At 56.9% G+C, this 16,148-nt stretch overlaps 1 protein-coding gene across 3 annotated transcripts in view; it reads left to right on the top strand.

Moving 5' to 3' along the window:
- The window catches only part of LOC140396062 (F-box/LRR-repeat protein 19-like), a 174,275-nt gene that overhangs the window by 120,042 nt on the left and 38,085 nt on the right, over positions 1-16,148 (top strand). For 2 of the 3 annotated variants that reach the window (XM_072484161.1, XM_072484160.1), the window contains exons 2-4: positions 11,375-11,593; positions 12,459-12,602; positions 14,617-14,703. In XM_072484161.1, coding sequence (XP_072340262.1) covers positions 11,375-11,593; positions 12,459-12,602; positions 14,617-14,703 — 450 coding nt within the window. Of the gene's footprint in view, positions 1-11,360; positions 11,594-12,458; positions 12,603-14,616; positions 14,704-16,148 lie in introns of all 3 variants that reach the window. The other variant, XM_072484162.1, reaches the window with a different exon arrangement.

Raw genomic sequence — 16,148 nt, 5'->3', positions numbered from 1 at the left:
CGGGGACTCCCTGTAAACACTGACACACTGCCTGGGGACTCCCTGCATACACTGACACACTGCCCAGGGACTCCCTGTAAACATTCACACACACTGCCCGGGGACTCTCTGTGAACACTGGCACACTGCACGGATACGCCCTGTAAACACTGACACACTGCACGGGGACTCCCTGTAAACAATGACACACTGCCCAGGGACTCACGGGAAAAACTGACACACTACCCGGGGACTCCCTGTGAACACTGGCACACTGCACGGATACGCCCTGTAAACACTGACACTCTGCCCGGGGACTCCCTGTGAACACTGACACACTGCACGGGGACTCCCTGTAAACACTGACACACTGCCCAGGGACTCCCGGGAAACACTGACACACTACCGGGGGACTCCCTGTGAACACTGGCACACTGCACGGATACGCCCTGTAAACAGTGACACACTGACCAGGGACTCCCGGGAAACACTGACACTCTGCCCGGGGACTGCCGGGAAACGCTGACACACTGCCCGGGGACTCCCTGTGAACACTGGCACACTGCATGGATACGCCCTGTAAACAGTGACACACTGCCCAGGGACTCCCGGGAAACACTGACACTCTGCCCGGGGACTCCCGGCAAACACTGACACTCTGCCCGGGGACTCCCGGGAAACACTGACACACTGCCCGGGGACTCCCTGTAAACACTGACACACTGCCTGGGGACTCCCTGTGAACACTGGCACACTGCACGGATACGCCCTGTAAACACAGACACTCTGCCCAGGGACTCCCGGGAAACACTGACACTCTGCCCGGGGACTCCCGGGAAACACTGACACACTGCACGGATACGCCCTGTAAACAGTGACACACTGCCCAGGGAATCCCTGTAAATACTGACATATTGTCCAGAACGTCCCTGCTAATACAGACACACTGCCCGGGGACTCCCTGCAAATAGTGACACACGACACGGGGCATCCCTGTAAATATTGACACAGTGCCCGAGAACTCCCTGTAAACACTGACATACCGCCTGGGGACACCCTGTAAACACTGACACTCTGCCGCGGACTCGCTGTAAACACTGACACTGTGCCCGAGAACTCCCTGTAAACACTGACATACCACCTGGGGACACCCTGTAAACAATGACACACTGCCGCGGACTCGCTATAAACACTGACTCAGTGCCCGACAATTTCCTGTAAACACTGACATACCGCCTGGGGACACCCTGTAAACAATGACACACTGCCCGGGGACATCCTGAAAACACTGGCACATTTCCCGGGGATTCCCTGTAAATACTGACACACTGCCCGAGCACTTCCTGTAAACACAGACACTCTGCTCGTGGACTCTCTGTAAATACTGACACACTGCCCGGGGACTCCCTGTAAACACTGACACTCTGCCCGGGGACTCCCTGTAAACACTGACACAAGCCCGGGGACTCCCTGTAAACACTGACACTCTGCCCGGGGTCTCCCTGTAAACACTGACATACTGCCCGGGGACACTCTGCAAACACTGGCACACTGCACGGATACGCCCTGTAAACACTGACACACTGCCCGGGGACTCTCTGCAAACACTGACACACTGCCCGGGGACTCCCTGTAAACACTGACACACTGTCCGGGGACTCCCTGTAAACACTGACACACTGCCCGGGGACTCTCTGCAAACACTGACACACTGCCCGGGGACTCCCTGTAAACACTGACACACTGTCCGGGGACTCCCTGTAAACACTGACACACTGCCCATGGACTCTCTGCAAACACTGACACACTGCCCGGAGACTCTCGGTGAACACTGGCACACTGCCCGGGGACTCCCTGCAAACACTGACACACTGCACGGATACGCCCTGTAAACACTGACACTCTGCCCGGGGACTCCCTGTGAACACTGACCTACCGTCTGGGGACACCCTGTAAACAGTGACACACTGCCGCGGGCTCGCTGTAAACACTGACACTGTGCCCGAGAACTCCCTGTGAACACTGACCTACCGTCTGGGGACACCCTGTAAACAGTGACACACTGCCGCGGGCTCGCTGTAAACACTGACACTGTGCCCGAGAACTCCCTGTAAACACTGACATACCGCCTGGGGACACCCTGTAAACAATGACACACTGCCGCGGACTCGCTGTAAACACTGACACAGTGCCCGAGAACTCCCTGTAAACACTGCATACCGCCTGGGGACACCCTGTATACAATGACACACTGCCGCGGACTCGCTGTAAACACTGACACAGTGCCCGAGAACTCCCTGTAAACACTGCATACCGCCTGGGGACACCCTGTAAACAGTGACACACTGCCCGGGGACATCCTGAAAACACTGGCACACTTCCCGGGGATTCCCTGTAAATACTGACACTCTGCCCGGGGACTCCCTGTAAACACTGACACACTGCCCGGGGACTCTCTGCAAACACTGACACACTGCCCAGGGACTCCCTGTAAACACTGACACACTGTCTGGGGACTCCCTGTAAACACTGACACACTGCCCGGGGATTCCCTGTAAACACTGACACTCTGCCCGGGGATTCCCTGTAGACACTGACACTCTGCCCGGGGACTCCCTGCAAACACTGACACACTGCCCGGGGACTCCCTGTAAACACTGACACTCTGCCCGGGGACTCCCTGTAAACACTGGCACACTGCATGGATACGCCCTGTAAACAGTGACACACTGCCCAGGGAATCCCTGTAAATACTGACACATTGTCCAGAACGTCCCTGGTAATACAGACACACTGCCCGGGGACTCCCTGCAAATCGTGACATACTACACGGGGCATCCCTGTAAATATTGACACAGTGCCCGAGAACTCCCTGTAAACACTGACATACCGCCTGGGGACTCCCTGTAAACACTGACACTCTGCCCGGGGACTCTCTGTGAACATTCACACACACTGCCCGGGGACTCCCTGCAAATCGTGACATACTACACGGGGCATCCCTGTAAATATTGACACAGTGCCCGAGAACTCCCTTTAAACACTGACATACCGCCTGGGGACACCCTGTAAACAATGACACACTGCCGCGGACTCGCTGTAAACACTGACACAGTGCCCGAGAACTCCCTGTAAACACTGACATACCGCCTGGGGACACCCTGTATACAATGACACACTGCCGCGGACTCGCTATAAACACTGACACAGTGCCCGAGAACTCCCTGTAAACACTGACATACCGCCTGGGGACACCCTGTAAACAGTGACACACTGCCGCGGACTCGCTGTAAACACTGACACAGTGCCCGAGAACTCCCTGTGAACACTGACATACCGCCTGGGGACACCCTGTAAACAGTGACACACTGCCGCGGACTCGCTGTAAACACTGACACTGTGCCCGAGAACTCCCTGTAAACACTGACATACCGCCTGGGGACACCCTGTAAACAGTGACACACTGCCCGGGGACATCCTGAAAACACTGGCACACTTCCCGGGGATTCCCTGTAAATACTGACACTCTGCCCGGGGACTCCCTGTAAACACTGACACACTGCCCGGGGACTCTCTGCAAACACTGGCACACTGCCCGGGTACTCCCTGTAAACACTGACACACTGTCCGGGGACTCCCTGTAAACACTGACACACTGCCCGGGGACTCTCTGCAAACACTGGCACACTGCACGGATACGCCCTGTAAACACTGACACACTGTCCGGGGACTCCCTGTAAACACTGACACACTGCCCGGGGACTCTCTGCAAACACTGACACACTGCCCAGGGACTCCCTGTAAACACTGACACACTGCCCGGGGACACCCTGTAACACTGACACTCTGCCCGGGGACTCCCTGCAAACACTGACACACTGTCCGGGGACTCCCTGAAAATAAAAATACAGTGCCCAGGGAATCCCTGTAAATACTGACACATTGTCCAGAACATCCTTGGTAATACAGACACACTGCCCGGGGACTCCCTGCAAATAGTGACACACTACACGGGGCATCCCTGTAAATATTGACACAGTGCCCGAGAACTCCCCGCAAACACTGACATACCGCCTGGGGACTCCCTGTAAACACTGACACTCTGCCCGGGGGCTCTCTGTGAACATTCACACACACTGCCCGGGGACTCTCTGTGAACATTGGCACACTGCACGGATACGCCCTGTAAACACTGACACACTGCCCGGGGACTCCCTGTAAACACTGACGCACTGCCTGGGGACTCCCTGCAAACACTGACACACTGCACGGAAACGCCCTGTAAACACTGACACACTGCCCGGGGACTCCCTGTAAACACTGACACACTGCCTGGGGACTCCCTGCAAACACTGACACACTGCCCAGGGACTCCCTGTAAACATTCACACACACTGCCCGGGGACTCTCTGTGAACACTGGCACACTGCACGGATACGCCCTGTAAACACTGACACACTGCACGGGGACTCCCTGTAAACACTGACACACTGCCCAGGGACTCCCTGCAAACACTGACACACTGCCCGGGGACTCCCTGTAAACACTGACACTCTGCCCGGGGACTCCCTGTAAACACTGGCACACTGCATGGATACGCCCTGTAAACAGTGACACACTGCCCAGGGAATCCCTGTAAATACTGACACATTGTCCAGAACGTCCCTGGTAATACAGACACACTGCCCGGGGACTCCCTGCAAATCGTGACATACTACACGGGGCATCCCTGTAAATATTGACGCAGGCCCGAGAACTCCCTGTAAACACTGACATACCGCCTGGGGACACCCTGTAAACAGTGACACACTGCCGCGGACTCGCTGTAAACACTGACACAGTGCCCGAGAACTCCCTGTAAACACTGACATACCGCCTGGGGACACCCTGTAAACAGTGACACACTGCCGCGGACTCGCTGCAAACACTGACACAGTGCCCGAGAACTCCCTGTAAACACTGACATACCGCCTGGGGACACCCTGTAAACAGTGACACACTGCCCGGGGACATCCTGAAAACACTGGCACACTTCCCGGGGATTCCCTGTAAATACTGACACACTGCCCGGGCACTTCCTGTAAACACAGACACTCTGCTCGCGGACTCCCTGTGTACACTGACACACTGCCCGGATACTCCCTGTAAACACTGACACTCACCCGGGAATTCCCTGTAAACATTGACACACTGCCCGGGTACTCCCTGTAAACACTGACACACTGCCCGGGTACTCCCTGTAAACACTGACACTCTGCCCGGGTACTCCCTGTAAACACTGACACACACCCGGGAACTCCCTGTAAACAGTGACACACTGCCCGGATACGCCCTGTAAATACTGACACACTGCACGGATACGCCCTGTAAATACTGACACACTGCCCGGGAAACCCCTGTAAATACAGGCACACTGCCCGGGGACTCCCTGCAAACACTGACACATTGTCCAGGAAATTCCTGTAAATACTGACACACACCCCGAGAGCCACCTGTAAAGACTGACACCGCCTGGGTGCTCCTTGTAAACACTGACGCAGTGCCTGGGAACTACCTGTCAATACTTACACACTGCCCGGGGACTCCCTGTAAACACTGACACACTGCCCGAGGACGCATTGTAAACAGTGACACACTGCCCGGGGACTCCATGTAAACAATAACACAGTGCCCGAGGACTCCCTCTAAACACTGACACACTGCCCGAGGACTCCCTCTAAACACTGACGCACTGCCCGGTATTCCCTATAAATACTGACACTGCCCGCAGACCCGCTGTAAACACTGATACACTGCCCAGAGACTCCCTGAAAACACTGACGCACTGCCCGGTATTCCCTATAAATACTGACACTGCCCGCAGACCCGCTGTAAACACTGATACACTGCCCAGAGACTCCCTGTAAACACTGACACACTGCACGAGGACTTCCTATGATTACTGACATACTGCTCGGGTGTTCCCTGTAAACATTGACACATTACTCGAAACTCTCTGTAACGACTGACACCATGCCAGGGGACCGCCTGTAAATACTGACACACTGCCTGGGTACTCCCTGTCAATATTTACACACTGTCCGGGGACTCCCTGTAAACACTGACACACTGCCCGCGAACGCCCTGTCAATACTTACACTCTGCCGAGGGAATCACTGGAATACTGACACACTGCCTAGGGATTCCCTGTAAACACTGACACACTGCCCGAGGACTCGTTGTAAACACTGACACACTGCCCAGGGACTCCCTGTAAACACTGACACTCTGCCCGGGGACTCCCTGTAAACACTGACACACTGCCCAGGGACTCCCAGTAAACACTGACACTCTGCCCGGGGACTCCCTGTAAACACTGACACACTGCCCAGGGACTCCCTGTAAACACTGACACACTGCCCAGGGACTCCCAGTAAACACTGACACTCTGCCCGGGGACTCCCTGTAAACACTGACACACTGCCCGGGGATTCCCTGTAAACACTGACACACTGCCCGGGGACTCCCTGCAAACACTGACACACTGCCCGGGGACTCCCTGTAAACACTGACACTCTGCCCGGGGACTCCCTGTAAACACTGGCACACTGCATGGATACGCCCTGTAAACACTGACACACTGCCCGGGGACTCCCTGCAAACACTGACACACTGCCCGGGGACTCCCTGTAAACACTGACACTCTGCCCGGGGACTCCCTGTAAAACTGGCACACTGCATGGATACGCCCTGTAAACACTGACACACTGCCCGGGGACTCCCTGTAAACACTGACACACTGCCGGGGTCTCCCTGTAAACACTGACACACTGCCCGGGGACTCCCTGCAAACACTGACACACTGCCCGGGGACTCCCTGTAAACACTGACACACTGCCCGGGGACTCCCTGTAAACACTGACACACTGCCCGGGGACTCCCTGCAAACACTGGCACACTGCCCGGGGACTCCCTGTGAACACTGACACACTGCCCGGGGACTCCCTGTAAACACTGACACACTGCCCGGGGACTCCCTGTAAACACTGACACACTGCCCGGGGACTCCCTGTAAACACTGACACACTGCCCGGGGACTCCCTGTAAACACTGACACACTGCCCGCAGACTCGCTGTAAACACTGACACACTGCCCGCAGTCTCCCTGTAAACACTCACACACTGCCCGTGGACTCCCTGTAAATACTGACACACTGCCCAGGGACTCCCTGTAAACACTGACACTCTGCCCGGGGACTCCCTGTAAACACTGACACACTGCCCGGGGACACCCTGTAAACACTGACACACTGCCCGGGGACTCCCTGTAAACACTGACACACTGCCCGGGGACTCCTGTAAACACTGACACACTGCCCGGGGACTCCCTGCAAACACTGACACACTGCCCGCAGACTCGCTGTAAACACTGACACTCTGCCCAGGGACTCTCTGTAAACACTGACACTCTGCCCAGGGACTCTCTGTAAACACTGACACACTGCCCGAGGACTCGCTGTAAACACTGTCACACTGCCCGCAGACTCGCTATAAATACTGACACACTGCCCGGGAATTCCCTCTAAACACTGACACATTGACAGGGAATCCCTGTAAACACTGACACACTGCCCAGGGACTCTCTGTAAACACTGACACACTGCCCGCAGACTCCCTGTAATACTGACACACTGCCCGGAGACTCCCAGTAAAAATTGGGAGAGGGGAGTGTGCAGCGGGACCTGGGTGTCCTTGTGCACCATTCGCTGAAGGTAAGCATGCAGGTGCAGCAGGCGGTAAAGAAGGCTAATGGTATTTTGGCTTTCATTGCAAGAGGTTTCGAGTATAGAATCAGGGAAGCAGGGATGTGTTGCTGCAATTGTACAGTGCCTTGGTGAGGCCACACTTGGAATATTGTGTGCAGTTTTGGTCTCCTTCTCTGGGGAAGGATGTCCTTGCTCTCGAGGGAGTGCAGCGAAGGTTCACCAGACTGATTCCAGGGATGGCGGGACTGTCTTATGAGGAGAGATTGACTAGGTTGGGATTGTTTTCGCTGGAGTTCAGAAGAATGGGGGGATCTCATAGAGACTTATTACATTCTAACAGGACTAGACAGGGTAGATGCAGGAATATATTCAAGAGGCGGCTGGATGTAGCACTTGGGGAGAATGGGATCAAAGGCTATGGGGAAAAAGCAGGATTAGGCTATTTGGTTGGATGATCAGCCATGATCATGATGAATGGCGGAGCAGGCTCAAAGGGCCAAAAGGTGTCCTCCTGTTCCCATCTTCTATATGTATCTATATGTATCTATACTGACACAATGCCCGGGAACTACCTGCAAATACAAACACACTGCCCCGTGGACTCCCTGTAAATACTGACACACAGCCCGGGGACTTCCTATGAAAACTGACACACTGCCCGGGTGCTCCCTGTAAACATTGACACACTGCTCAGAACTCACTGTAAAGACTGACACACTGCCCGGGACCTCCTGTAAATGCTGACACACTGCCCGAGAATTCCCTGTAAATAATGACACACTGCCTGTGGAATCCCTATAAATACTGACACACTGCCTGTATACGCTGACACACTGTCCGGTTACGCCCTGTAAATATTGATACACAGCCTGGGAACTCCGTGTTAACACAGACACACTGTCCGGGGACTCCCTGTCAACACTTACACAGTGCCCAGGAAATCACTGCATATACTGACACTGCCCGGAGACTGCCTGTAAATACTGACGAACCGCCCGGAGACTTGCTGTAAATACTGACACACTGCCCGGGGACTCCCTGGAAACACTTACATACTGCCCGAGGATTCCCTGTAAACATTGACACACTGCCCGAGGACTCCCTGGAAACACTGACATACTCCCGAGAACTCCCTGTAAACACTGACACACTGCCCGAGGACTCGGAGTAAACAGTGACACACTGCCCGGGGACTCCCTGTTAACACTGACACACTGCCCGGGGATTCCTTGTAAATACTGACACACCGTCCGAGAACTCCCTGTAAACACTGACACGCTGCCCGAGGACTCGGAGCAAACACTGACACACTGCCCGGGGATTCCCTGTAAACAACGACACACTGCTCGGGGACTCCCTCTAAACACTGACGCACTGCCCGGGTATTCCCTGTAAATACTGACACACTGCCCAGGGACACTCTGGAAACACTGACACACTGCCCGGGGACTCCCTGTAAACACTGACACACTGCCCGGGGACTCCCTGTGAACACTGATACACTACCCAGGAACTCCCTGTAAATACTGACACACTGCCCGGGGACTCGTTGTAAACACTGACACATTGCCCGAGGACTTCCTGTAAATACTGACACACTGCCCAGGGAATCACTGTGGACACTGACACACTGCCCGAGGACTCCCTCTAAATACTGACACACTGCCCGGGACTCGTTGTAAACACTGACACACTGCCCGGGGACTACCTGTAAATACTGACACACTGCCTGAGGACTCGTTGTAAACACTGACACACTGCCCGGGGACTACCTGTAAACACTGACACACTATCCGGGGACTCGTTGTAAACACTGACACACTGCCCAGGGAATCCCTATAAATACTGACACACTACCCAGGGAATCCCTGTGAATACTGACGCACTGCCTGAGGACTCGTAAACACTGACACACTGCCCAGAGACTCCCTGTAAATACTGAAACACTGCCTGAGGACTCGTTGTAAACACGGACACACTACCCAGGGAATCCCTGTAAATACTGACACACTGCCCAGGGAATCCCTGTAGATACTGACACACTGCCCGAGGACTCGTAAATACTGACACACTGCCCAGAGACTCCCTGTAAATACTGACACACTGCCCGGGATCTGCCTGTAAACGCTGACACATTGCCCGGTTACGCCCTGTAAATATTGATACACAGCCCGGGAACTCTGTGTCAGCACAGACACACTGTCCGGGGACTCCCTCTAAACACTGACATACTGCCCGAGGACTCGCTGTAACCACTGACACCCTGCCCAGGAACTCCCTGGAAACACTGACACACTGCCCAGAGACTCCCTGTAAATACTGACACACTGCCTGGGGACTCCCTGTAAATACTGACACAATTCCCGGGTACTCCCTGTAAACACTGACACACTGCCCGGGGACTCTCTGTAAATACTGACACACGGCCTGAGGTGCCATATAAATGTAAGCTCTTGTCGGGCATCTTACTCATGCCTCGGTTGCTGCCGTGTTTTGTGGATTTTCACACATCCGACCATTCCGCATGGACATTCTGCGTCACTCCCCACACCCACTCCACCCACTGAGAAATGTTTCCTCGCCATGATCTTGGACATTGCGGCACTCCCCCAGCACTGACCCTCGGACTGTGCGGTTCTCCCTCAGCACTGACACTCCAACAGTGCAGAACACCCCCAGCACTGACCCTCTGACAGTGCAGCGCTGCCCCAGTACTGACCCTCCGACAGTGCGTCACTCCCTCAGTACTGACCCTCTTACAGCGCAGCACTCCCTCACTGCTGACTCTCTGACAGTGCGGCGCTCCCTTAGTACTGACCCTCTGACAGTGCAGCGCTCCCAGTACTGACCCTCCGACAGTGCGGTATTCCCTCAGCGTTGACTCTCCGACAGTGCGGCACTCCCTCAGTACTGACCCTCCGACAGTGCGGTGCTCCCTCAGTACAGACCCTCTAACAGCACGGCACTCCCTCATTAGTGACCCTCTGACAGTGCGGCGCTCCCTCAGTACTGACCCTCTGACAGCGCGGCACTCCCTCAGTACTGACACTCCGACAGTGCGGAGCTCCCTCAGTACTGACCCTCCGACAGGGCGGCACTACCTCAGTACTGACCCTCCGACAGTATGGCACTCTCAGTACTGACCCTCCGACAGTGCGGAACTCCCTCAGTACTGACCCTCCGACAGGGCGGCACTCCCTCAGTACTGACCCTCCGACAGTGCGGAACTCCCTCAGTACTGACCCTCCGACAGGGCGGCACTCCCTCAGTACTGACCCTCCGACTGGGCGGCACTCCCTCAGCACTGACCCTCCGACAGGGCGGAACTCCCTCAGTACTGACTCTCTGACAGTCCGGAACGCCCTCAGTACTGACCCTCCGACAGGGCGGCACTCCCTCAGTACTGACCCTCTGAGAGTGCGGCGCTCCCTCAGTACTGACCCTCTGACATTGCGCCGCTTCCTCAGAACTGACACTCTGACGTGTGGCGCTCCCTCATTACTGACCGTCTGACAGCGCGGTGTGTCAGACTGGATTGTAACTTGGGTAGGGAATGTGAAGATTGAGTACTTCCTGTGCCATGCATCCCCACTGACACGCCTCTGGGACTTGTCACTGTTCTGCTCCTAATCTCAGTTTCCCGTTCGCAGTCCAAGGCCAAGGTAAAGCCTAAAGCACCAATGTCCTCAGGACCAAAGGTTTCCTCCAGCAAGGCAGCGAGTGGGGCACGGCGACGCAGGACGCGCTGTCGCAAATGCGATGCCTGCCAGAAGACGGAGTGTGGGGAGTGCCACTTCTGCAAGGACATGAAGAAATTCGGGGGACCCGGGCGCATGAAGCAGTCCTGCCTCCTCCGGCAGTGTACGGCGGTGAGTGCATTTCAAACACTCGTCAGTCAGCTGCAACTCCGTCCACACTGTCCCCATCAAACACTCCTAGGACAGGTACTGCACGGGGTTAGATACAGAGTAAAGCTCCCTCGACACTGTCCCCATCAAAAACTCCCTGGACAGGTACAGCATGGGGTTAGATACAGGGTAAAGCTCCCTCTACACTGTCCCCATCAAACACACCCAGGACAGGTACAGCACGGGGTTAGATACAGAGTAAAGCTCCCTCTACACTGTCCCCATCAAACACTCCCAGGATAGGTACAGCACGGGGATCGATACAGAGTAAAGCTCTCTCGACACTGTCCCCATCAAACACTCCCAGGACAGGTATAGCACGGGGTTAGATACAGAGTAAAGCTCCCTCTACTCAGTCCCCATCAAACACTCACAGGACAGGTACAGCTCGGGTTTGGATACAGAGTAAAGCTCCCTCTACACTGTCCCCATCAAACACTCCCAGGACAGGTACAGCACGGGTTGGATACAGAGTAAAGCTCCCTCTACACTGTCCCCATCAAACACTCCCAGGACAGGTACAGCACAGGGTTAGATACAGAGTAAAGCCCGCTCTACACTGTCCCCATCAAACACTCACAGGACAGGTACAACGGGGTTAGATACAAAGTAAAACTCCCTCTGCACTGTTTGAACTGAGAAGGTCTCTGTGAGATTCGCTCTTTGCCAATATTATGCCGTCGTCCAGTCGGTTGCCTGTGATCCCCACATGGGTGCTATGCACTCGTCCTGAAGCTGACCGTTTCCACTCGCTCTCTGTGCCACTTGTTCAGGTGTCTTGCTCTTTACTCATTTTTCCTTCTATCTTGCTCTCTTCTCTTTGCAGCCTGTCCTACCTCATACGGCGGTCTGCCTGATGTGTGGAGAAGCGGGGAAGGAGGAGTCTGTGGAAGGAGAGGCTGAGAAGTTCAAGCTGTCACTGATGGAGTGCACCATTTGCAATGAGATAGTCCACCCAGGCTGCCTAAAGGTGGGTGCTCAACCGGGAGATGCTGCACAGACTGGTACGGTGAGGCGCACCACAGGGTGGGCCTCTCCATTCAGCCTGTCGCGGTGACCTGCGGTGTCGCAGTGCTCCATTCTGCACTCGCCGGTTAATGGTTAACGTGCTGCGTGGCGCAGGGATGGGCAGAACGAGCAAAGCTCCAGTAGCTGTGCCTGTTGTCTGGGAGGGGAGGGAGGGAGGAGTTTGTGAGTTGGTGGGTGCCCATTCTGGGCATGGGTCAGGTGGGCTCGGCTCGAGTGACCAACTGGCCTGTTGCTTTGTCTGCTCGGGTGAATACCGTAGTGCCGGCTAGGCTGCGTTTCCTAGCACTGAGGTGTCTCCATCCCCACAAAACCGTGCCTGCGCCTGCGTTTGCCCTGCATGTTTCTGCGCACCCAGAAGCCTTGTTTCCTCGCACACCTCCTCTCCAGGGGACTGCGTTTTCCCCACGTGCTCCTCCTCTCCGGGGGACTGCGTATTCCCCACATGCTCCTCCTCTCCTGGGGGCTGCGTTTTCCCCACGCGCTGCTCCTCTCCTGGGGGCTGCGTTATCCCCACGCGCTCCTCCTCTCCAGGCGACTGCGTATTCCCCACGTGCTCCTCCTCTCCGGGGGACTGCGTTTTCCCCACGCGCTGCTCTCCTGGGGGCTGCGTTATCCCCACGCTCTCCTCCTCCAGGGGACTGCGTATTGCCCACATGCTCCTCCTCTCCGGGGGACTGCGATTCTGCGATTTCCCCACGTGCTCCTCCTCTCTGGGAGAGGAGCACGTGGGGAATACGCAGTCCCCCGGAGAGGAGGACCATGTGGGGAATAAGCAGTCCACTGGGACTGGTTTAGCACAGTGGGCAAAACATCTGGCTTGTAATGCAGAACAATGCCAGCAGCGCAGGTTTAATTCCCGTACCGGCCTCCCCGAACAGGCGCCGGAATTTGGCGACTAGGGGCTTTTCACAGTAACTTCATTGAAGCCTACTTGTGACAGTAAGCGATTATTATTATTATTTTCCCCACGCACTCCTCCTCCTCCAGGGGACTGCGTATTCCCCACGTGGTCCTCCTCTCCAGGGGACCGTAGTCCCCACGTGCTCCTCTCCGGGGCAATGCGTATTCCCCACATGGTCCTCTCCAGGGCACTGCCCATCCATCACGTGTTCCTCTCCAGTGGACTGCGTATTCCCCATGTGCTCCTCTCCGGGGGACTGTGTATTCACCACGTCCTCCTCTCGGGGGGACTGCGTTTTCCCCACATGCTCCTCCTCTCCGGGGGACTGCGTATTCCCCACATGCTCCTCCTCTCCGGGGGACTGTGTATTCCCCATATGCTCCTCCCCTCCCGGGGACTGCGTTTTCTCCACATGCTCCTCCTCTCCGAGGGACTGGGTATTCCCCACGTGCTCCTCCTCTCCAGGGGACTGCGTATTCCCCACATGCTCCTCCTCTCCGGGGGACTGCGTATTCCCCACTTGCTCCTCCTCTCCGGGGGACTGCGTTTTCCCCATATGCTCCTCCTCTCCGGGGGACTGCGTGTTCCCCATATGCTCCTCCTCTCCGGGGGACTGCGTATTCCCCATGTGCTTCTCCTCTCCGGGGGACTGCGTTTTCCCCACATGCTCCTCCTCAAGATGTTGACTATCTACCTTATCTTTGCTCCTCATTATTTTATGGACCTCTATAAGTTCACCCCTATGCCTCCTACGTTCCAGGGAAAAAAAAGTCCCAGCCTATCCAGCGTCTCCTTATAACTCAGACCATCAAGTCCTGGTAGCTTCCTCGTAAATCTCTTCTGCACTCTTTCTAGTTTAACAATATCCCTCCTATAATAGGGTGACCAGAATCGAACACAGTATTCCACGTGTGGTCTTACCAATGTCTTGTACAACTCTTGTGGTTTGGTGATCCTTCCCCGGCAAACTATGTTTTCTAGGTCTCTCGAGACCTCTGTTCTCCATTCAATACCACATCTTGCTGTTCCATCTCACTGACTGGTCTTGTTTCAGGTGTGCGATGCAGAGGGCGTCATCAATGATGAGATTCCCAATTGCTGGGAGTGTCCCAAGTGCCACCTGGAGGGCAAATCTGGGAAGGTAAGTGCTGTGCATTGACCCAGTGCCTCGCTCTGTCCCGTCGTTGCCACTCGCGCGGTTTATGGCGATGAGAGGATCCGGTCTACACTTTGCCCCAACCAACAAACTGAGTGACCCGAGCAGAATGTGCAGCGGGGGACAGTGTGGGCATGTGGGGCGGAGGGCGGCGTGGGCATGTGGGGCGGAGGGCAGCGTGGGCATGTGGGGCGGTGGGCGGCGTGGGCATGTGGGGCGGAGGGCAGTGTGGGCATGTGGGGCGGAGGGTAGTGTGGGCATGTGAGGCAGAGGGCAGCGTGGGTATGTGGGGCGGAGGGCAGTGTGGGGCGGAGGGCGGCGTGGGCATGTGGGGCAGAGGGTGGTGTGGGCATGTGGAGCGGTGGGCATGTGGGGTGGAGGGCGGTGTGGGCATGTGGGGCAGAGGGTGGCGTGGGCATGTGGGGCGGAGGGCGGCGTGGGCATGTGGGGCGGTGGGCAGCATGGGCATGTGGCGCGGAGGGCAGCGTGGGCATTTGGGCGGAGGGCGGCGTGGGCATGTGGGGCAGAGGGTGGTGTGGGCATGTGGGGCGGAGGGCAGCGTGGGCATGTGGGGCGGAGGGCGGCATGGGCATGTGAGGCAGAGGGCAGCGTGGGCATGTGGGGCGGAGGGCGGCATGGGCATGTGGGGCAGAGGGCAGCATGGGCATGTGGGGCGGAGGGCAGTGTGGGCATGAGGGGCGGAGGGCAGTGTGGGCATGTGGGGCGGAGGGCGGCGTGGGCATGTGGGGCGGAGGGCGGCGTGGGCATGTGGGGCGGAGGGCAGTGTGGGCATGTGAGGCAAAGGGCAGCGTGGGCATGTGGGGCAGAGGGCAGCGTGGGCATGTGGGGCAGAGGGCAACATGGGCATGTGGGGCGGAAAGCGGCGTGGGCATGTGGGGCAGAGGGCAGCATGGGCATGTGGGGCGGAGGGCAGTGTGGGCATGAGGGGCGGAGGGCAGTGTGGGCATGTGGGGCGGAGGGCGGCGTGGGCATGTGGGGCGGAGGGCGGCGTGGGCATGTGGGGCGGAGGGCAGTGTGGGCATGTGAGGCAAAGGGCAGCGTGGGCATGTGGGGCAGAGGGCAGCGTGGGCATGTGGGGCAGAGGGCAACATGGGCATGTGGGGCGGAAAGCGGCGTGGGCATGTGGGGCGGAGGGCGGCGTGGGCATGTGAGGCAGAGGGCAGCGTGGGCATGTGGGGCAGTGTGGGCATGTAGGGCGGCGTGGGCATGGGGCAGAGGGCAGCATGGGCATGTGGGGCAGAGGGCAGTGTGGGCATGAGGGGCGGAGGGCAGTGTGGGCATGTGAGGCAAAGGCAGCGTGGGCATGTGGGGCAGAGGGCAGCGTGGGCATGTGGGGCAGAGGGCAACATGGGCATGTGGGGCGGAAAGCGGCGTGGGTATGTGGGGCGGAGGGCGGCGTGGGCATGTGA

The sequence above is a fragment of the Scyliorhinus torazame genome, chromosome 19 (genome assembly GCF_047496885.1).
Source record: "Scyliorhinus torazame isolate Kashiwa2021f chromosome 19, sScyTor2.1, whole genome shotgun sequence".
Taxonomy (NCBI): Eukaryota; Metazoa; Chordata; class Chondrichthyes; order Carcharhiniformes; family Scyliorhinidae; genus Scyliorhinus; species Scyliorhinus torazame.
Note: the sequence above shows the minus strand (reverse complement) of the source record. Positions and strands in the feature narration are given on the sequence as shown.